General features: G+C 34.2%; 2 protein-coding genes across 2 annotated transcripts; one reads left to right on the top strand and one right to left on the bottom strand.

Moving 5' to 3' along the window:
- Positions 1–3196: 3196 nt before the first annotated feature.
- On the top strand, positions 3197–10438 carry LOC132546547 (protein SSUH2 homolog). Its single transcript, XM_060210266.1, has 11 exons — positions 3197–3209; positions 4957–4980; positions 5186–5329; positions 5509–5578; positions 6066–6195; positions 6607–6792; positions 7256–7425; positions 8141–8233; positions 8846–8948; positions 9821–9925; positions 10292–10438. The coding sequence occupies exons 1-11, from the start codon at positions 3197–3199 to the stop codon at positions 10436–10438; spliced, it is 1185 nt and encodes a 394-aa protein (XP_060066249.1).
- A 2382-nt stretch (positions 10439–12820) lies between these two features.
- LOC132546532 (DNA-binding protein P3A2-like) lies at positions 12821–22706 on the bottom strand. Its single transcript, XM_060210252.1, has 9 exons — positions 22632–22706; positions 21419–21672; positions 21009–21129; positions 20410–20539; positions 19819–19965; positions 19354–19512; positions 17557–17799; positions 17012–17204; positions 12821–15547 (listed from the first exon to the last, which is right to left on the bottom strand). Exons 2-9 carry the CDS (start codon positions 21621–21623, stop codon positions 15318–15320), a joined length of 1428 nt encoding a protein of 475 aa, XP_060066235.1. The 5' UTR covers positions 21624–21672; positions 22632–22706; the 3' UTR covers positions 12821–15317.
- Positions 22707–24629: the final 1923 nt, after the last annotated feature.

Here is a 24629-nt window from a genome sequence, read left to right as displayed (position 1 = left end):
CAAGAGGAGCTTTTATGCATCGCCCTGATTCTTACAAGAAAACTGCGTTACAACTGTGAATATTCAAATGGCATACAAGAACCACGATGGCACTATGATATACAATTATACATAACTATATGAAATATATCGAAATGTATCATAAAAAATGCACACAGTTAAACCTGCATTAGCGGTCACCTGTTTCAAACGGTCAGTGAATAATGGTATCGATACGTCAGTGAGAGGTAATGTGATGGTAATAATTTATGTGCTATAACATAATAGTTCTTGCGAACAAATTCCAAATAGCATATAAATTAATAATTATACACCACGATGAGACGATTTCACCCATACTGACATATACTTTGTGTTTCTGCCAAGTGTGCCCGTCGAAGGAGGGAAAGGCAGAAATTAATAGCGAGTTGTGTTGAATTACACAAAACAGTAAGAAACATACCTCTTACATGTATGTGGCGATAAACTATTAAAAATGCTAAGCAATCAAAACAAAGCAATCTTACTTGATCTCAATGATAAAGGCGTTAGTGTTTACAGCGTCATGTATATCCTGTTTTGTTCTTCATATTTTTTCCTTAGTGCATGACGCAGGTTTTGACAAGAGCTATAGACACGACTATACAAAGGCATAAATAATATACATGCATAAAATGTTTCGTCTCTATTTTCTTTATCGTGGACATTTAAACAGCCTTAAGAACCGAAAAAAAATCCTTCTATAGATAAAGTTCCTTGTTTGAAAGTGTGAGTTCCATTTGATTAATCTTTTGACTGGAAAATCATTTTTATGTTTTTTGCCTGATTTAATTTTAAATCATTTTTAAAGAAATGTGTTTTTATTTCATTTTTCTCCTTTTTATATTTTATTTTACTCTGTTTTATCTATCTTATATTGCACTCTACTTTAAGCAATTCAATTCTTTACCACATCTGTGCAATATTATGTTAGCAAAGTGTGAAACATCTACAAAACGTGCTCATTTGCCCCATAATATGTAACCCTAATACCAAGGGTGTTTGCATAGAAAAATAAATGACATATATGAAACTTTTTCCTAAACTGTCTTTCAGTAGTCGATATTACTCACTAAAATTGTCATTCTAATAACAATTCTTTTATTAGTAAATAATTGTAGCTGAGGGAGATGCAGGGATATTCAAATTATATAAACTCTGCCAGAATCTGCGCAAAGTTAATTTCATTACCAAGATTTCCTGGAAAGCAAACACAAATGATTCTTCATGACTTTATTTCATCACACAGACACACATATATTCACACAGACCACCACCACCACACAGACACGTGTTAATTACGTACTTGGATTGGCCAATATCAACAGGAAGGGAATCACCGATGATGCGAAACACGTGACACCTGGCTTTCTTTTCTTTAGCTTTTCCTTGGGTCTCCCAACTTTCATCGATTTGAACTATAAAACATGTTGACATATCGGGCTCTACTGCATTTTATTCTAAATTGGTTTTGAAAGGTAGTGTTCACTCGATTCTTTTGTACAATTTTAGTAATACATATTTTTGAAAAGACATGCTCAGTTCATTTAGAGATGGCCAGAGTACATATGTGTATGAATCATATACGTTTCGAAACAGACATATCTGAATACACAAGAAATGTCGTTTTGTCACACAACTGCCAAAGGTTTATCCTTTTATCACATAAATGGCGTGTTGTGCCATGTCGTACAGCCATGCTATAAATATCAAATGACACGTATGTACAAACACATTGTGATGTCACAAATTAGTCGTGTCTTGATGTGGTCACATGATTGTCCGCATGGTGAAAAACGTACCTTCCGCGAAATAATCCCTAATGAATATACATTTAGCCATTGTGATCTGGAAATGAGATCAAATTCATTACTCAAATGAAATGGTGTAGGCGTTATTATGGGACGTTATACTGAAATGACATTACTGAAACAATACGTCGGACAAAGAAAATAAATGTAATAGCGGTATAACTGACACTAAAAACCAAAATAGTTGAAAGTTATGTAGAAAACAATGTATCCCTAAGATCAAACATTTCTTCTTACTGTAGATATTGTACTTCACACATCTCACAAAGTAAAAGTGTGAGATACCACGGTCCACTGCACACCTAGTTCCCTTTCATAGGTTCATGTAATCATGACCATGAAAGAGGCTGTGTGTAGTGGACTGTGATAACAAATCCGTAAGAAAAGATAAGCTATTATTGATTAATTCAATTATATTACAGATGAGAGGATCGATTTAATTATAGTATCTATATATGTATATTCATTACAGTGTCATTATAATTTATTGATTTTCACAATCTTCACACGGCAAAATATTTTGAAGATTTACTTTTTTACGGGAATGTAAAACATCCTCCCCTCTTTCTGGAAAAGTATGTAATCTCCAGAAGCTATATTCTTGATCTTGAAATAGCACATTCAACTTCAATCATTCCTTGGAAGATACACACTAAAAATACTTGAATTACTTTTGGGTGAATATGTCCCTTGTATTGAAACGGTTTTAGAATCTTTTATCTTTAAAACCATTTTAATCATGACCATAATGTACAAAATCTGTTGTTATTGCCGCATTTCTCTAACTCTAGAACAGAGACCCCCTCTCAATCTGTTACAAATCATCTTCACGGGAAAATAATTCTTGTGTCCATCATAATAGACAAATACCGACAGATATATATACTAAGCTAAGAATTACAGGTACATGAGACAGTGAATAATGATGAGGCATGGTATAGGACCTGGCAAGGTTAGTTTTTTCCCCAATCCAACTTTTTGTTTGTCAAACGTGTGAAATATGTAGGAAGTGATTTCTCGTCACGTGGGACTTACGTTACATTCGCTATTACTCGTTACGTGAAAACATGTTCATTAAACCTAAATAGTTCGATACCTTATTAATAGGTACATATGTGAAATGTATCTATAAAATCTTTCAATCTTTCTTACAATACTGGTATGTGTGCCCCAGTTCTCGGTCATGCATTGACTACACTACAATATTGATCACTGGGTCATTGGTGTTGAATAAATCTGCCCGTAACCAGTACTGTTTACATGGCGTCATGGCAGCGGCACCACTGCTGGGTACAACACTCGTGTACCAAGTTACCTGAACGGTGGATCGCGTTCCGGAGTAATAGTCGAGCCTTTGATTCGTCATCATGGCAATGCCAGGTAAGACTTTAATCAAAAATCTACAAAAATGTGAAAACTTGAATAGATATCCGTAAAATCATTTTATCATTTTATCTATCTATAGCATCAAATTGATAATCGTCATCGCCAGCATTAAAGATATACAACATACTTAATGTTCTACGCTAAGTGAAAGAAGAGTGTTTGTAACAGCACTAATTATTCGAAATGATGTTATTTTCCGTACTCTGTGTTACATAGATGTATTGTATATCTATTGCTGAATAATGAAAAGTGAGTGGTTTATATCAAATTATCTTTGAAATGGTTGTTTAATGCCTACCACAGTATCCTAACACGTTATAGGTATAGCATATCAGTATTAATTACTGTGACAAATAACTAGTTTGTTGAACAAAGGAACCATAAGACACAAAGAACAGATAATACATCCAGTACATGTTTATTCTAAAACATGTATATGCAATATTGTTGAATATTGAATGAATATATTTTAGAATTAATTCATTGATCTATCGCGGTAACCGATAAATGTTTACTTCGTACGACCTATTAGCACTTTAGTTAATGCTTTCAAATCCGTTCTATAAATAAGCTTATTGTTATTAAGTCCATGACAATGACCACATTTCAATTCGAGTCAACAGGTAATAAAATGGTCTTTCGAAATGTTAAAACTCTTGTAATTACTTCTTAACGATATATTGTCGACATTAACATGTCCTATGGAAATGTACTTTCAGTTAATACACATATAACATACGTGGTGTGAAACACAACGAGGATTCACGGTATACAATATACTGCATAACTCAACATTGCACGTATCGAGTATACAATACAAGACACATCTATTTAAACACGTGTTGTATTTTGAATTGTGTGTCTTGTTGTTAGGGCGGTATTTGCTTTTCGTTAAAAAAATTATATTACCTCCGTCGCGCTGTCAGGTTTTCGCATTACGCATATATTTTTTTCCTAAATCCATATCCACCATTAAGAAACTCAATTATCAAGTGTTGAATGGAATGTTTTGTTCCCAAACTTTTTCAAATGTTAATCCGATTAAATAGCTTATTTAAACCACCACGGAAACACGATCTCGAACTGTAGTGTGTCGACAATATTTGATCAATTTGTTAGACTTGTATGTAGCACACATGCAAATCCAGTTACGCTTGATATACATATATAAGATCTTTCTAGAGTTTTCATTTTATAGGCAATTTCAGTAACGCGTCATTTTATAGAGCATTTGGGAAGACAAAATAATAAAAATGCGAATTAATTTCATAAAGTAATTACATATTCAATGGAAACTAATATTTTTGTCACATGATCCAAAATTTTTAATTAGCAAATATTGCAGAAACGTTCCTTTCAATGTCCTGTCCATATATATGGTCCCCATGGTAACGTCACATGGTAATCAGTAAATGTGAAACGCCATTTTACCTCGACGTCATAGTGATTAAGATTCCTCTTTGTTCATGAATAATTTGGATATGTCTGGTATGATATGACTTTAATTAGATCGTATATTACTGCCCTAACAGTTACTGAGATTAAATACTTATCATTCACTTCTAAAGAAAAACAAAATTTATTTTAGTCATCAGTTTAGGCAACAGACCTAACAATGTCACAGTACACGCAATACCACCACAATAACAGTACTACAGTCTAATTATTGGATTAATAAACGTCAACTAAGTGATATTTACGCAGATTAATGTATTAATGTACTTTTGTTGTTTATTTCCAGGATCATATGACCAGAATCCGCAAAGTAAGTATTATATTCTTTACAGAGACATAATAATATATGACAGAGTCTTTAGTACATAGCTACCCTGTGTCATTTATCACACCATGAACACATCCGCTAATGGTTTGAAATCATGGAAATTGTACTGGGAAAAAAGCAGTGACAACTTATGGATTTCATGTGCAAATCTCCATGACCGACAAATTTTAATAGGATATACTTACAGGATGGAATCCTGGCGGTCCTCCCCCCAATCAAGCGACCGGTCAAATGGGGGCCCCGGGGACGGGCCCACCGCAGTACGGCCCACCTACCATGCAAGGGATGGCCACGATCTCCGGCTACGAGAAAGTTGGAGGATTCGGACAAAGTAAGATATCGTATTTTTCCTTCATATTATGTGATCTAGAAATTACGTGATCAATGTTCAATAATGAACTGCTAGTTATGTCTTATTGTAAATTCATATGGCGGGAAAACCAATAAACTTGAAATGTTTTTCTCTCCAATATACACCTGATTTAACAAGTTTGTGTTTTACACTTACAGTGAACTTTATGCCACCTCCGCCCCCGCCACCTCCCCCACAGGGTAAACCACCTCCGATGGAATTCACCAAGTATGTTTGTTTTATCTGTATGTTTTAGCTGTTCGATAATTCTTTTACTTCTTCGTTGATTTACCTATTCAGTTCATATTGACAACCTACTTATCAAGAAAGTTATAATAAAGATTATCATGATTTTTGGCGCCATGCACACGTCACTATGATAGATATAACATCTTTGTCAACTTTTAGCCAAATATACATGTGGAACTCTTAGATAGGTAGCTCTGTCGTATACCTGAAATATTCTACCTGGGAAGTGTGACATACATATGAACGCCATACATTTCATATATATCTCATTATATCTCATTTTTTAAAGAAAATATCAAACAAGGATCTGTAAGTAAAAATACACAAAATTGCAAATTCATAATAACGATTCTCTTATATATGATATGTGCTGATTTACAAATGAGTTATTCAGAGATTCGAAATTATTGCCATACACTAATTAGTTAATTAGTTTACCACTTTAAAAAAATCCTATTTAAAACAGTTTGGCTAATCTCAACGAGGAAGATTGTAGGAACGCCATGATCCAATTTGTGAGCGAAAACTGTTGTTATGGTTCAGCTCCCGCAAAGGAAATGAACATCACAAACGTGATTGGTCTGACCGCCCTGCATGTAGGTTGTAGTTTTGAATTTGTTTCAACTGAAAAAAACCCCACCCCGTTAATTGTATGAGAATGAATACGGGGTAAGAAAAAACACTGATGTGAAGATGATAATATAAATATGTTTACACGACAGCGATAAATATACTTGTTGATAAATTGTTACAGCGGTTTGTGTTTTTCGGTTTCGAACTCTTTGTAATTTTAATTATGAAAGATAAGTTTTAGATAACACATCGTTTTTAATATATTAAAGCAGTGGAGATGAACACAGAATTGTTTCATTGTCGCTAGTTTGTCAATAGAATGAAATAGCCCAATAGCTAGTAGAGAAAGGATGCTGTTGCGGGAGAAAGGCCATCCCTCTTGGCGTGGCGGGTGATAAATAATGCACCTGAATATATCTAATATTTTCCTGTAGTATACCTTGGAAACATTCTGTGAAAGTAGACGGACAGGATACGTACATGAACCCTATCGAGGGGGGCCTGTGGATGGCCCTCACAACGGTCCGGCTCCACCTCCGTGGCAGATACATTGTGTAGCAAATTCCATGTTCAATACACACGAGAAGAGACAGGAGGTTCCTCATACTGCTACAGTAATGGTAAATAAGATATCGTACATCGTATGCGAGTGTGATGGTATCCCAGTCCTCTATTTCTCCGTATTCTGATGCAATGTACTTCATTCCGATGTTGTTGGGGTTTCTTCTATTTTTGTTTGTTTTTTTTAATTGTCTGTTGAGATACTGACCAAGATTCTGGTTATAACTGAAGTTTTTATGACATTTACAACTCTTCCAAATTAAGCTAATTTTACATGAAAGTAGAATACTTAATTCGCGAATATGTACGATATTTTGATGTTTCATAAAATACTTACATTTATTCTGGTCCATGTTCACTTTATTTTTATTTGTAAGGAGAACTTGAATAGTGCAATACCATCTACCTTTATTTATAATCTCAGATTTCATGTGGAAATTGTACTTATTACAATTATTGACAGGAGCAAAGAATCCGAAACTATCGCCTTTGGTATATCCTTCACTGTGTCTATTTATCTAGCCCTGCCATGCCTGTGACGCTCGTGGTTACCACATATGCTGGAGATGTCATGGAATTGGTCATACGCGTTGTGACAACTGTAACGGATCCGGACGACGTCATACCCATGACCCGCACGGCAACCCTATTACCGAGATGTGTTATCATTGCCATGGCGACGGCAGAGAAAGGTGAGCTAATTTACTATAGTACATGCAATATCAGATTAACAGGAAAACATGCAAGAATACGTCAAAAATACAATCATCACTCTAAACGAGAGAGTAGCATTCAATGTTCGTTAATGAAATGTTAGAAAAAGGTAACATGTTAATACACGTGAGCCATTTACAAATCACACTGAGACCTGTGTGTCACGCAGTGTTGTACTTTGTGTAGACATCGTATGACCTTGCTGTTGTAGGAGACGCCACACTATATCACTTACATGCACCAACACAATCTTCCATTTTCAACTTCGCTGCTACAGTAAAACTAATATAATTTTGTTCTTTAACGCATTAAACGTATCATGTGATATGTTTATATATACACTCAGGTTCAAACAAACATCCTAATACATGTATCTGTTCATTATTGAAAATTTTGAAAGTTCAGACGAACATCCTAATATATGTTGTTCCTTCTTGAAAATTTCAAGATTCAAACTGACGTCCTAACATACTAGTATTATCGTTATTGAAAATTTGAAAGTTCAAACTAACATGCCTATGCTACATCTGTTCGTTATTGCAAGTTAGAAGTGATAGAGTTATTTCGGATATAAGTCAATTAAGGCTTTTCCTTTTATTATGAAACAGCTTTCAACGTATAAAGTTTTCAGCTCTTTATAACGACATATAACGACGATGTTGATTTCGGTTTTAAACTCCGATCTTATTGCAGGTGTTACAAATGCGGGGGAGATGGGAGGATTACGTGTGATGAATGTGACGGTTATCGCAATATAAAAAGTTACATTCAGCTGACAGTGACATTGTAAGTACAGCGTGCATACACTTGTTTCATTAATTTGAGCAGCAGATAAGTTATTTGAATAACCTAACCTACTGAGACAAAACCGTTTTAGCAGGATTATGAACTTCACCATAGTGTTAAAAATACCAACTTGAAAACAGAATCTTAATTCAAACTCAAATTCAATAAAATTCTAGCAAAATATGAACATCAGAAAAATTTATACCGAGACCCCTGAAAAAGCACAAGGGAAAATAAGACCAGGTGTTCCGGAAGAGTAAGCCTGTTCTGCTTCTGGGTCAATCTACGAAATCAGCATTAGGTTCTCAAATGAGAACGGCGGAACCAACACGTCAGCTAACGAGCATCAAACATATCCAGATTCTCATCCCACAATTAAATAGAGAGTTTCCCCATTTTTGTGGCAGTGCCAACCAAGAGTAGAGGTGACCTATTTATTGATAAGCAGCTAGGATAAAATCTTTTACGATGCTATAAATGATTTGGCACCGCTTCTCGTTCCAAATTATTGATTTTTGACACCAGTCTCTGTATGGAGATTAAAATTGTATTTTCTCTATGTTACCTGCAATGCTATGCTATTGTTTTTATTATTATTATTCTTTCTGGCAGCACTAACCATAAAGTAGACCACATCATTGAACGGTCAGATATGCCAGACGAATTGGTCCGACATGTGTCCGGGGACATTATATTCGAGCAGGTTTTACCTCAGGTAGGCACTACAATCACCGAAAATATACATGAAAACTCTTACTGGAAATTTATTCTGTATAACACATCCTACCTTCGATTAATGTAATGGTAATATGATAATTGATTTGAATACTTGACATCCGATCAGGTTTCCCTGACGAAAGCCATATAATTGTTCATTGTGTAAAATATCATAATTATCATCAGAACCAAGTATTCATTAAATTTGAAAAGTTTTACTTCTGTGTAGTTTTGTTACAATAAAGCCCAGTTCAGTTACCTTGTATCAGTGTAGTTTAATACGTATATACAACAGGGGTATGTATGAGGAGTGACAATTACATTCATGGTAGGATTTTCTTTCATTCTCACTGTTGAGTAATAACAGATAGCGGTTAGATGGGTAGACCATATTTATCTAGGTATTACATCTGATAGTACAAACAAGTGTCTCATAAGTAATAAAAGGTACCGGCATATAGATGAGTATTGCTACACTGTTGATATATAATCTACATTGCGTCACATATGCTGACCTGTTCACTAGTATTAATATAATTAACTACATGTAACATTAGCCGTAGACCAACAAAGACTGCTGACCATTTGTAAAATAATATCTGATCGCCTACCTTATCATAACCTGAGAACAGTGTACATGTATACTTCTAACTACACATTCGTATTGGTTCACTTCCATTGATTATAATTGAACACATACTATGCGTGTGCACAAGAAGCAAGTGGCAAATCTGAATGTTAGACAAAATCAATCTATATGAGATATCCCCCATTGATTGGATGGAATACCAAACTATCTCCATCTGTTCTTATTTTGAGGAAGGCATACTTATCAAAACAAATACAATACTATTGGATTATATGTTCCAGGTTTGGCCTATAACCGCCTATCCTGTGGCAGAGATTAACGACAACTCTGTTCGCCTTGTTAACCAACACAAGGGGGCATTCCCTAATGAACGACAACTCCAACAGGTAAAAACATGTGTCAGTCATTCGATCTCAAGGCATTATACACCGAAAAAAACAACACGTGAAACGTATATATAACAGTTCCGGTATTTTCGCTATTTTGAAAATAAAATTGATAAGGGACCATACCTCTTCCCCGATTTTTACCGAAGAAATATTTTTAAAGATTTAACAAAGTTACATTTTGCCAAGAACTATTTTTTTCACAAATGGTTAGTGTTCATGATTCACGTTTATGCTGACCTATTCTCGTACAAAAATCCATTTTAATTTGATACCGATACACACAGTAAAGTATCTACCTTCAATACACTAAGTGTGTTGACTTATATGAAAAGATATTAACCCGAGGAAACACTTCTTTTCTAGAGACAACAGTTGAGAGCGGTACCTGTGACAGAAGCTCATTACGAATGGAACGATACGAAAACTAGGTTCTGGGTATACGGACTAGAGAGAAAAGTGGAAGCCACTGACTACCCCCAGCAGTGTTGTTGGGGATGTGAGATCCTCTAAGAACTGTGATGACGACAAGTATATGTGACTGATACACACATTATATTGCTATGTCCTTTGTTTTGACCAGACGTGATATAGGCATAATTACTTATAGATAAACACATGGTAAAATGAAGACGTTTAATTTTTTTTTAAATCGCCAGTGAAAATTATAGATACTTTCAAAAATACCCCGTTTCCTTGAAGTTCGGGGGATGGTTAAGGGATGATCTCAACAAAAAAAAAAGTAATAAAAATTATGAAAATAAATACAATGTATTTTCTAACTACACTGAAGAGACGAATCAATTATAAGTTCCCTCATTGACATAAATATTCTCCATGAAAAACCATAAATAAATAAAAAAAAGAAACATATAAATGTAGTACATCATATTGCATTAACTTTGGATTAAAACAGCATTAATAGAAATCGTAATAAAGTGCTAAAAATAAATTTTGATACCAACTGTCGAAAACAAATCGATTGAATTATGAATGGTAGTGTAATTTTGTTAAAATTACTGTTTACACACTTCTGCTGAATACCGATTACAAATGAACATCAACAGGCGATCAGACAGTTGAGATGCTTACAGACGTTTTTCACAATCACCGCAGTGAATAGTCTGTTATTAATTAGTTTCCTATAGATAATTCTGCCTGTGTTTGTATCTGTTTTATATCGCTATATCAATATCAAATCGTATCAGTAAATTCAAAAGTGTGATTAGTGATAACGTTTCCCGTTGGTTACACTATAGATATTATATTTGGTGTGTTTATACATTGTATCAATAATAACAAATCCGACGTGATATGATACTGCTTGCCATAGTTAGAGACCAACATTCAAACACAAGTTATACTATATATTTGGTGTGTTTATACGTTGTATCAATAATAACAACTCTGCCGTGATATGATACTGATTGCCGTAGTTTGAGACCAACATTCAAACACAAGTTATACTATATATTTGGTGTGTATATACATTGTATCAATAATAACAACTCTGCCGTGATATGATACTGATTGCCGTAGTTAGAGACCAACATTCAAACACAAGTTATACTATATATTTGGTGTGTATATACATTGTATCAATAATAACAACTCTGCCGTGATATGATACTGATTGCCGTAGTTAGAGACCAACATTCAAGCAGAAGCTGTAATGTACATATACGTCTCTGGTCTGATGAACCGTTTTCTCGTTATTAACTTTTCACTGTGATAGCTTTGCATTGCTATTGCTGTAGAAAGTCACATTTTCTTATTTCTATAAATCACTATTCTATATTCATGATTGTATTTTTGTCTATACTTGAACTTTAAATGTTTGACTTTTCCGCAATAAATGCGTTCTATATATAATAAATATGTTTGCGTTCGCATCATTAAACGATTGTATCATGTCATCACTTAAGATACACACACGTACGATAATAAAGAAATCCATCTATCTATAAAGATAGATAGATATTTGACTCCGAGAAATCAATGCTTTTATAACCGCACACACGACAGAAATATGTAATGTATAACCAGAGACGTTATATATGTCTCTGGTATAACCAGCTGACGTTTCTAACAATCAAACAACTGGAATTATTTTGAGTTTACTTAAGCCCCGTGTTCATGACTTGCAGGCATATACTAATGTTACGCGATGCTTATGGTCTGCCAGCCCAATATCGAGCTGTTAGTCCTTTTGGTTATCACCAGAAATCCTTAAAAGATTATCGCTGTGAAGTTTCTTTTCATAACATTGCTTTGCTTTACATCAGTGACATAACGCTAAATAGCATACACGTCTACAAGTTTCTATTATTCAGGGGAAGCCGTTTAAATGTTTTGACAAATTTTACCCCTGTGACCTTGAATATGGGGTGGGGAAGAAGAATGCCACACCACAACACGAAATCAGTTGCCCTTAGGGCAGGTTAGCTAAAAAATAATAAACAATCAGTTAATACGATTCCAAATTCAGATCTGTAATATGTAAAGTGGGAAGCCACCAATTACAAAATATATTCGGCTTGTAACGTTAAATACATACCATCTACTCTACATTTCTGGCAAATTCCGAGAATTAGCAATCTCATTTAGTGCGTTTTTATTGCTGTAACTTATTGAAATACTTGCCTTTTAAAATAAATATCGATCTTAAGATTATTGAAACAATGCTTTGTGTGGCTTCCTTAAGGATATTTTGTTGCACAAAATTCAGGGATTCAGGGTAATTTTAGGAATATTTATAGTTGACAGCTTACATGTATATCCGTCCTTGTATTTAGGGATTAACAGAGACAAAAGTTGTGAAAATGTGACCATGGTAGAAAATCATTTAAGAGCGAGTTATACCTACTTCAAACAAACAACAACATAAAATATAAGTAGTGAAGAACAAATTTTAATTTGAAAAATAACAATGATGCAAAAACCTTCAGTGTAAACAAAACTTTTGACTCATTTGACAGATACATTCTCACAATTTTTTTGATGAAAACCAACTACACGTAATGATTTTTACTGTTGATGTTATCAAGACAAATGAAGGCCATGGAAAGAGAGGAATAAAATCCGAAAATTTAATATAAATTTACATAATACTGACTTAAAAGTTCACTTGTGTTCCAACGGAATACCTAATAAAATATTGGAGAAGCAGCTTCCAGTCTGTTGAGATTGATTTTGCCTGATTTAACTTAAAAGTTGATACATCTGTAGTCATAATCCTTAATGTAATTCTACAAAACAACTGTTTACAGGCAAGACAAAAGGAAGCTAGTTTACAATCAGGTTTTAATTGGTTATACCATTTGAAAATAATAATTTTTTATTGTTGTACAGTAAAATACAGTGAGATTCATTGTTCATTAAATATAACAGATTGCTACCTGTAATTCAAAGATAAACAACTGGTTTGCTCTTACACATGTAAATATATATCAAATATCAGAAATAAGACCCATGATGTCTGAAAATGCCCAATAACATGCTTGACAAGAAAAAAATTGACTAAAAATCAAATTAAAAAATAATCGATAGATTATAAAAGCTATTGAACACCATAACCTTGCGAGAAAATATTCTACCATCCTGTTCAGCTTTTGGTTTCCATATAAGACCAAGAACATACTTTGGATAAAAATTTTTTTTTACCTCATCAAATTTTTGCAAGCCACAAAAATAAATTGCAAGTATTCAGTTTCCAAACACTTTCTTTAATTATATATTAGGCAAACTCTAAGCAACACTTTCCTGTGCACCAATTCTTAAATAAATGAATCTATTAAAATGATATAAACTTCCATTATTTTAATATCTATTCTCGACCCCTATCAGCAGTCAAGCTTGCACCTATACCATCTGACAGTGTGAAATGAAGGGAAGTAACTCAGAATGGTTACAATCATGTAGGTGAACAATGTTAAGTCAATAAAATATAATTTGTTAAACACACTTGCCACACAAATTATCCAACAGATATACCCGTGAAAAAATACTGATGACCTTCAAAGTACTATAAGATTTAGAAATAACATTTTACATTATCCTCAGTAAGTAAATGCTCACAAGGAGTTTCAATTAAGTCACATCAAGCTTTAATCACTTGTGACTGGTTTTTTCTACATCAATAAATCCAATAATTTAAAAAAAGAATGACTTCAACAGCCCCCTGAGTTTTTTAAACATTGTTATTTCTCTTGTTTTGTAGTGACAAATGCAAGGCAATTATAAATTCTTTTACAATGAGAGACAAATCCGAGCCAAGCTATATTAATATCATCGTTTAGCTAGATTCTTTCAAAAACAATTATACTGTCCTACCAAATATCTGGTATTATGATTAAGAGATGAAAAGGAACTGATTCCAGTAACCATGGGATTGAAGAAAACTTTCAGGTTTTAGATATTTCAACCTCTTTCAATCGTCTTTAGGATGAGGTGGGACATGTACATGGTAAAAGAATTAGTACAATGTGCTGATAACTCTGAATTACTTCAATTCAAAGTAAATGAAATATAAAGAACCAAAAGTGTTAAATCTTATGGCTTGTACATGCTTTAAGTATAATAAAATGTACCCTTCTTAAAGGAAACAAGACTTACCTCATGAATTTATTTTAGAAAACAATGGCTTTTAAAAAAACCCATCCATTATGATAATATACGAAGAGCATTTTGGTGTATGAAGCAGAATTTTTTTAGTTTTCTGACCCCATTGGCCCCACTATTTCAGTCCCTAGGAGCTATTCAGGATTAAGTTTGAATGGAAAAAATAACAGCCATCCCATATTATAACTAAGTTTTACTTTCTTATCAAAATCTACCTTCATAAACTCAAAATATTATCTCTTCCCTTGGGGAAATTGTGAGAGCCCTATGTAAGAAATTCACTCAGTTTAAAGTTATATTGATTCAACAATGGTTCCACCATTGTCTCAGATGATCTAAAAAGTCATTATAACCTCATATACAATTAAAACCAAAAATCATAAAATTATAAAATTTTGATATACAAACAGCCTGTACACCAATACTTCTATTTCTCAAAATCTTTTGAATTTCATAAGTTGGTACACTGTGCTTGTTGAGTAGCAGTCACAGTTGTAGCTTATAGGCTGTAATATGGTAGTTGAAATTTATTCTCAAACAATTTATATGAAATGCTAGTTTGAGAATGAATACCTTTGTAGTTTAAAAAACATTTTAAGTAGCTGCAAGAGTCAGAAGACAATTTTCCTCATTGTTCTTACAATTGGTAGAGCTGAAGGCTTCACACATTCATGATAATATTTAAACTGAAATCTAATATACAGCATTTGACATTTCAACAATAACAGAAATAATAAATATTGCAATGAAATATTTTCATTGGTGAGTGTTGTCAGGATTGTGTCAGTTTGTCATCTTTATCAATAGAGTTTGGCAGGACATGAATGACTTCCTGTACACACTGGTCTGACATTGTTTCCTGTCCTACACTGCCAAGTCCCTCAGGTTCCTGTTTTGCAATCACGTGTATATTGCCATGCTGTTGTAACTGGGCAAGGGAGGTAACTGTTGACCCCATTTGCTGGTACATGGACACAGGTATGGCTGGTATTGTCATTAAACCTTGAAAGAGTAAGAATACATGGTCAGTTTACCATCACAGGAGAATTCTAATCAGTGAACACTAAAATGGTTGCAATATCTAAAACTCCGAACAATATTTGTTTTCATAATATTTAGTTTCAGTCCTTCTTTTGGTGACAGCTGTATCAATGTGGTTGTTGGCTCAAGCTACATCTAATCACAAATGTGTGACATATTCATTCAAGGTAAACCTCATTATAATTTATACACAAATATGACAAAGATACCAAAAACAGGAAGGAAATATAAATGAAATATGAATGTCCCCAATACTATGTAAACCAGGATCTGATCAGTGGTATTACTTAATGTAAAAAAGTTGTGGTAGCTCACAATGCATATTTTGCTCACACACGCACTATACTGTATCTAGTATATCTGTATCGTTGCACATTTTGTACGGTTTGATAAAAAAGGTACACAAATATTTTACATTTAAAATTGAACGGAAAACTCATGTAGTTATGCCTAAATAGCCATCACAAGAGTATCAAAATTGATCAGTTATTATAGAAGTCATCTTTAATTTGAAAGAAAAATGGACCTTGCATTTATTAGTCTTCTATCGTATTGTGTCACCTCAAAGAGTGCCGAGTGGTGTACTTTGGGCAACAAAAATTACCTGTATATGGAAATATATGTGACAGGTCCAGATCTGTACTGGCTAGGTCTCCCATGAATTATATTGTTTGCAAAATGATTGAAAAATGAGAGTAATACAGAAGTAGTGGAAATAAAATTATCTTTCTGACTGTATAAGATTTTAGATGATTCATTATCAAGATGAAAAACAGGCATCCATTTATTGTTTACATATGAAATGAGCGTCCGTACACTAAGACTGGTCATGTGTGGCACTTTATAAGCAAAACACTTTAAATTACAAGGGTATAAAACTATTCAGACTGTATCTAATATATCTACATATGTCCAACCTATACATTTATAGCTTAATAAGGTAATATACTTGGTTGTACTATCATATATTAAGAAAATAAACCCTAATTCACTTTTATCTATTAGTCATTTCTAAATCTATATCAGCCATGATAGAATCGCACATCTGTGCGATAGGACTGAACAACATGTGAACATATATGCAATAGTTATTTTGCCCGGTTTTCCAATCGTGCCCACATCCTGCAGACGACATGTGCACATCGCATATCATGTAATGTTGTGCTATTCCACAACTGTACTATGAGGTCGATCTGAATCCGATCTGTCGAGAAGTTTTCAGGATATGACACGAATTCTGAACAGGACAAGATGTGATGGGACATGACAGGATGGACCAACATGGGTTACATTACATGTATCCCATTTAACAAAAGGGACATGTAAGTTAATCACTGAAATAAGTTAAACATCTGACTTTGTGACCGTAAATCACACATATTTAGGACGACCTTCGAGGCCTATGGAACTTTACAATATCTGTACCTGTTAGATTTCCATCTCCTGTCAGTATTATGTGGCCATCATCTGAAATGGTTGCCATTCCATGCCCCACTGATTCCACATTCATCTCCACCTGTACTGGATTCATGGTACCAAGTTGCATCTCCTGCCTATTGGCCACCACATCAGCAAGTGTCTGGACGGCATGTGTGGCCTCCTGCGGGACTTGGGATGTCTGATGACAAAGTAATCAATAGATAATGTTAGGATAGTTATATCACTTTTTGTATTGCTTTCATGGAAATAGAATCACATTACCAAGTGAAGCGACAAGATGATTCATTGACTTGCAAAAGAAAGTGTTACACTATTGGATCAGCATAGTTTTATGGACTGATGTGGGATTTGTAGTATCCGAGAAACAGAGAAGCACAATGTCTAACAAATCCCTCATATGGAAACCAGAAATGACCCCTCTGCCTGAGTTCAGCAAAACATGCTGCATAATTGGCATTTGTTTCTGGAATTTGTACATGTATGTAAAAACAAACTAAAAATGACCCTTTATTTTCTGAAGATTGACTCACCGAGTTAACTGTGTTTACTACAGTGGCCTGAGTGCCATCTGGGAGGGTCACCACCTGGTTTGGACCAGTTTCTATTTGTATGATAGAAACAGTTCCATCTGGATTATTGATGGTCTGTAGCATTGTCTGGGAAGCTGGCTGATTTTGCTCCTGGTCACCATTGAAGAAGTTTAGTAGATCATCTCTTCCATGGTGCATGTAACAGTTCTTCACCATTGTCTTCAGGGCTTCTGTCCATGAAACCTAGACAATACAAAACAGTCATAGATCATTAGGAACAAAAATGAAAGCAATTATTTTTTGGAATTTTTTCAGGATATCAAGATATGAAAACTGAACTTGGTTAAGTTCCAGCACCAGAGTTTGAATATGAACTAAGTCTGTTTAGAAGTTTCATGAGATCTGCTAAACAGTTCACAAACTTTTTATTTGCAAAATGGTAAAGTGTGATTGTTGTCCATTTAACTATAAATGAACACCATTAAGATCTAATCTCTAATAATTTTTTTTTATTTACCATGGCGTAAATTCTTGAAATATCTTATGTACAAGCCTTTTGATTCTAAAGAAGACTTACAACATTCTTTAAAAGTACAGTCAAACTTTGATATTTCAAAGTTCAAGGGACTACCAAATTATTGATTTATTATTGACTATTCGATACATCAAGACTTTGAATAATGCTTGGTGGGTTATATCAACATTTTCATGTTCATGACTATATAAAGTTGATGACACAATATTTCTACCTGAAAAAACACAACAATACCAAAACATAAGTTTAAATGAAAAGATGCATTTTTATCTTCAAACGTTCTTGAAAAAAAAACCTTTAAATAGAGATCAACGAGAAATTGATCCTTTAAATGAAATAATGGGCAGCATTAAAGTGGTCTTCACATGATACAGAAATTATCTTAAGACTGACACATAAATGTTAAAGGGCTGAGTTTCCAGTATAATAACCTTGTAATGTATCAATGTTTCTGATTGGTTAAGCAAAGCCAACCTATCCAATCAATTAGCTTGTATCATTGCAGATTTGTAAATGCTGTCAGCAAAATTCCCGGACGAAAACAACAAGAAAATTTTGATTATTAGAAACATTTTCAATACATTTTCGCTTTTGAACATCATGTAATGTATTAACATTCTGTCATTACAAGTATTATGTCGTTTCTAAGGTATTATGAAGATGCAAAACCTGGCCAGAAATGAAAACAAACAGGAAGTGAAAAAAAAACAAAAGGTCAAAGAATATGAATCTAAAAGACTACCACGCTCGTTTCAAGAAAGTTGGAAGACCTGAGGTTTCATCAAAATATATTCATATTTTCAAGTTTTCATGTGCACAAGGTCCATTGAAAGAAATGTCTCAGGAAATAGGGATCTACTGAAATATGCAATATCACTATGCAAGCAGAAATGTGTCTTTGTGTGATTGTGTTGCATAAATACAGTTAATTATACTTGTTTTTTTGGAGAATATTGAGGTTTCTTTTTCGATCTGGCAGATTTTTTTTCGAATCTGGCAGAAAAATATTTTCACCATTCTGGATGACTGCCAATTTTTCATCCCTTTTGCGAAGACTGTTACGGTCTGTTAAAAACTTTGATACATCGAAAAGTTTGATACATCAAAAAGTTCAATTTATAAAACTTTGATTCATAAGGGGGTAAGTTAGAAGTAATATAAAGGAATAAAACTTGGGACCGGACAAAAACTTTGTTACATTGAGAAATTTGAATCATAGATGTTTTCCTGTACTTTCATAACTTAATATAGCCAACAATTACCCTCTTCTTTTCCTCCATAGACCGGACATCACTACGGACATTAGCCCAGGGTATATCTTTAGGCCACCATGCAGGTATACATTCCATCTTGCCCCATCCAGGTTTACTGCGTCCCGTTGAGTATTTCAGCATCTCTGGTATAAATGTCCGTAGTTGGGCCTAACGACACAGAAAATGTTAAATAAGGAATAGAACTGGTATAACCATGCATTTTCATTCTATAAGAAAATAGGAAACATATACAAGTGATGCAATAATGAATTCTCCTAGCCTGAACAAATGCAAAGCTGTTGCATATTTTAGAGTTATGGACTTTCTCAAGGGTGTACTTCCATGATTTTTGTGATTGTGTCATGATCAGGTTTTGGTAAAGTTGACAAGCTAACAAGGATAACTAACTACCAGATCAGCCACCTTCAATGTGTTATGATATTATATATTGAAGAACTTCAGCATATACACCACCTGTGTCATTTGATCAACTGAGGTAGGTATTCCATCTATTGACAGGGGAGGCAACTCATGCAGACCACTTGTCTCTGTTTGATTTGAAGGTAGCTCTGATAAAGTAGATTCTAAATCTTGCAACACCACACCTTTACAGCTTCTCACCTACGAAGACGAACATTATCAGAATGTATTGTTTTCATAAGTTGATGTAAAAGTAATTATGTAAAATAATGATGATAAGCCTTAACTTTTATTGATATCTCAAAAATTCTTTAGCAATACTTGTCTGAAATTTGCTTGGAAACTGAATGATTAACTGTCAAAAAGGATCTAAAGCAGTGTAAATGCTTAGTATACAATAGAAAAGATTTACAAAAAATTGTTTTTTGTCGTGGCCCATAAATGGATAACATCCCTTGCTACTAGCATAGTAACTTGTTCTTTCAAAATTAGCAAATTCTGTTGAAATTTTTCCACAAATACTTGTTAGTATCAGGTGACTAGAAAACAGATCTAATATTGTCATTGGCTGTGCTATCCTTTGAGATTCTCTTGAGGGTTGATGGCATAAAAGATATTATCATTTCAGTAGTACATCATACTTACCACATTCTCTAGGGGCTGAGATCCAAAAACCTTGTAATTGTTTTGAGAAGATTTGCCTGGAGTACAACATAATACCACTGCCTGTTGGCCAACACGTGTTGTGTATTCCTCGATAGTCCGCTTCAATTTCCTGAAAGCCAAATACCATTTTACTAAATATATTTTATCTGTCATTTCACTCTGATCTTCATTGATGCTTTTATTGAGTATGCAAGATTTGAGATAATGTACGATTTTCAAATTTAACAAGAAATGCCAAGTCTTTAACACTTCATGAAAAAATTATTTTTTATGTGAATTAATACAATTCTGTATTTTCTGATTATAAAATTATCTAAATAAAAAAAGGGGGGGGGGGGGGGGGGGGGGTCGGGGGGACTGATTTAAGTCTATAACCTACAGAGTCGGTGCCAATCAATACATTTCTTATTACAGCTTGCTAGTTATATACAGATTCTCATAATATTCTGCTCATTAAAATATTTTTCTACAGAAAATGTGATCACCATACCTACTGTATTCCACAACAAAACAGTAGCATGCTTCAAGGAACTTATTATGAAATTCCCATTTGAAATTCAATACACAAAGAAACTAACCGAAGAAGTCTTGTCTGTTGGCGTTTTCTGATGGAAGGATTTGTTTCGAAAGTATGTGGCCTTTTTGCTTTCCTTCTTATACCACTAGCAATTGCAGCAGCTGCTGCCATTCCAACCGTTCCTTTAAAAACATCAAACCTTAACAGTAAATGGATGATACATGTCTTGAAAATACCAAGCATTTCAGACTCAAAATACTGAAATGAATGACATTCTTCTACTCCAAATTACTGGTCATCAATCATAAAATATGATATCTGATATATATGCTGCATTGCTATTGTACTTTTGGTATGTTATATTTATTGCTTTAATGTTTATATTCTAGTTTTCTGTATCTAGTTTCCTGTATCTAGTTTTTTTTTATCTTGCCTATGAAAATCAATTAGGCCCTATTATATTTTACTTACCAGATGCAGCAAGTTGAACAGTGATTTCATCTGACATTCCAGTTGACAAAAGATCTGAGGCATCAAATGAGCTTTCAGGTGAGCTTGGCTCACTCATGCCGTCACTAAGCATTCCTGTGCTCATTGGTGTGGTATTGATGGTCAATGTTCCAGCTCCAGACATTGCACTGGCCACTGAAGAGGCCAGGGTGGAGTTCATCATCATTCACAATTCTCACATTATATACCAGAGGTACAAGAGATTCATATAATTTCTGAAGAGAAGAAAATGGAAAATTTGTATGTATATGAAAAGCATAATTTTCTATCACAAAATGTACAAATTATTACTAAATCAACCAAAAACTAAGATACTTGTGAGTTATCAAAGTATACTGTACCTATATTATGCTATAGTAGTTAATATTATGTTTTCATCTCAAATGACAATCTACAATATAGTAAACAGCACTCATTTCATAAGCCTATATGCAGAACCTGTAAACAGGTTAAAAAAATCATTGACATATTTTGACCAAGTTAAGAGTTTCAAGTTAATTATAAAAGTCATTTTTCTAAATTTCTTGAAAAGGGACATTTTCAATATTTACTACTCTTATAGACAGGAACTATGACCATGTAACACCGAGTCGCACTTACGATGAGTTTATGCACCAAAGATACTATGGTTTAACAGTACTGTGCTAAGTTTATTTGTTCAATAAAGGCTAACATGCCATCAGAAAGCGCAACTTGTCGTCTGCAAGTGCTTGTTTTATCGGAGGACGTTCACATGCGTGCGCAAGGTAAAAAGACAGGTGCTGAATCATTGCGACTGCGCTTAGTTTACGCGCACTTCCCCCTGGCTGCACCGAATAGTAAACAGATCACGGCGACCTGGAGATTGCGAAAATTACGACGGTCATGACCAAGAAATTGCGATGTCCATGATATCTAACGAATCAAGTGAACATATTAACATATTATCTCATGTGAAAGATCATACAGGATTGCACCGGTGCTGGCCTCAGAGAAATTTTATTCATACTCAAAGTTTAGTGGCAACGGGGAAGTCGCCATTGCGTCTGCGCCTTGCTCATATTAAACCGATACGGTAACTTCGTTTGGAGCAGTATTTCACGTGTATTCACGTATAAATATCAAACAAAACTTTGCAAGATTGAAGATAAATAAATGAATAATATTATATGAGATCATTAAGTTCTAATCTCACCGATAAGACAGCGTAGTAAGGCTGCAAAGTTGTCGAAATTGGTGTAATGTATGCGCAGAAATTCCTTATTTTCGTCCTTCTTGAGCAGGGAAGTTCGATGGCCCTAGAGGGGGGTGTCGGAATTGATATTTGCCTGAATTGGTAGCGGCCTCTATAACAAGATCAGGGGACGTAACTGTAACAAGAAAAACATTTCTGGATCAGAATTTAGACAAAAAGGTTAGTTTTCAGATAATCATTGTTATATCGAGAACGTACAAACGCAAATGGAAATGTTTTGATTCTGTGCTTATATATCTTTTGTAAAACTATGAAAACTAGTTCTGATAAACATCGTCCAACAAATATTAACAATGACAAAGCAAAGACAATTATTTCGTTTTTTTAATGAGATACCTTGGTGCTGGTATACCTAACTTTCTGTCCTGCATGCAATTAATCGCAAACAAACTGAGAAAAAATTAGTCACTGGTTTACTATCGTTTATACCAGTAAAAAAATCTTAATTTTAAAAGCGATTTAGAAGTTATCAGAACGACATTAGTGAAGAAATCTACAGCAATTCTACAAAATAGAGAATAAACTCTAAGCTTATCACATGATCTCATTATTATCTTCTTTAGAATAAGAAAACTCGCAGCATAGTCTTCGTGATGCACAGACCTATTCTTTACCAAAATACCGACTATAGATTGATGGTTGATTTTGATTTTATTTTATTTGGACATTTATCGTCAACATTTGAGCAAGGGTGAGGCACACGTTATTACAACTTACTCACGCCTTCTCTCAATATACATTTAATTAGGCGGTAAAGTACTTTCAAGGAAACACGCATACATGCAAATTATCTACAATAATTTCTGAAAAAATTGTATACTTATTGAATGAAACATTCTAACTAGTGAAATTTTAGATTAAAATAGTATGAAGATGATACTCTGAAATAGCGAAAGACTTTTCACAAGGAGCACCACAAGTACATGAAGTATTATCTACAAGGTTTACTGTAAAAATATGATCAAAAGAACTACAATTGTGTCTAAGTCGTGCGTGTAAAACATCCCATTTCTGATCATCGACACTTTAATAGACAGACAGGGGAGACGGTACAAATCGAATAGAGGTAGTGAACGAACCACATCATTTAAAGTATTCTGAAGAGTGATAAGTATAAAAGACGATCGGGTTAGGGAGAGTCTCGATTGAGGAATGCCGAAGTTGTTATTACACCAAGCATATCTATTGTTTTCACCAATAAGAGTTGGTAATAACGGTTTAGGAAGTTGTACGTGAAGTTGTTAAGCATCTTATTGAAAAGTCGAGGTCTTCACCGTGTATCCGTTTTCCTTTCTACCATCTGGTTTTGGAACTCACTTGACCTTGAAATTAGAACAGTGTTTCTTAATCAGTAAACTAGTTCAAAATTATTCGGATCGGTTTAAGAAAGCAAAAATCTAGTGACCTTAAAAATGACCGTTTCAATTTCAATTTAGAAGATTACCGTCACTGCCAATGCGGACATCCTGTTGACACTTATCATTGCTTCCTTGCTTGTAGTAACTATGCGGTCCGAAGAATAAATCTATACCAATGATAAACTATTACTGGACCCGCCGATACTATTTCAGGGGAGCCTGCTCGAGTGAAGGTAATATAAAAATCTGTTAAACAAGTCAACAATTATACATACTTCTCTCTTTTGTTCTCTCTTTCGTCCTCTCTGTCGGGCATGCGCGCTTTGTGACAACGTATGTGGAATACATATGTGATCCGTTTGATATAGAACAGCTCGTTCGCTGGAACTTTAACGCTTTACGGTTAGTTTAAACATATTTTATTGCCAAAATAAATTTGAACAAGGGAATTGGGCACAAGTTATTACAACTTATTGGAGCCCTCTCCCAACATACATTTTCAAATACATGTTTATAAAGAGATAGGCTTAAACATAAATTATACATATTAAGCATTCACACACAGACATAAATACATCAT

Source organism: Ylistrum balloti, unplaced genomic scaffold (assembly GCF_031769215.1).
Source record: "Ylistrum balloti isolate Yb309-2 unplaced genomic scaffold, AGI_CSIRO_Ybal_v1 Utg369894, whole genome shotgun sequence".
Classification (NCBI taxonomy): Eukaryota; Metazoa; Mollusca; class Bivalvia; order Pectinida; family Pectinidae; genus Ylistrum; species Ylistrum balloti.
The sequence above is the reverse complement of the archived record's forward strand: the minus strand, read 5'-3'. Positions and strand labels throughout refer to the sequence as shown.

Coding starts and splice junctions, on each gene's coding strand:
- LOC132546547 (XM_060210266.1), top strand. Junction 6,196..6,606: donor TTGGTCTGACCGCCCTGCAT/GTAGGTTGTAGT, acceptor ATTTTCCTGTAG/TATACCTTGGAAACATTCTG. Junction 9,926..10,291: donor ATGAACGACAACTCCAACAG/GTAAAAACATGT, acceptor CTTCTTTTCTAG/AGACAACAGTTGAGAGCGGT.
- LOC132546532 (XM_060210252.1), bottom strand. CDS start 21,623: ATGATGATGAACTCCACCCTGGCCTCTTCAGTGGCCAGTGCAATGTCT. Junction 21,130..21,418: donor TGTTCAACTTGCTGCATCTG/GTAAGTAAAATA, acceptor ATGTTTTTAAAG/GAACGGTTGGAATGGCAGCA. Junction 19,966..20,409: donor CTCAGCCCCTAGAGAATGTG/GTAAGTATGATG, acceptor TCGTCTTCGTAG/GTGAGAAGCTGTAAAGGTGT.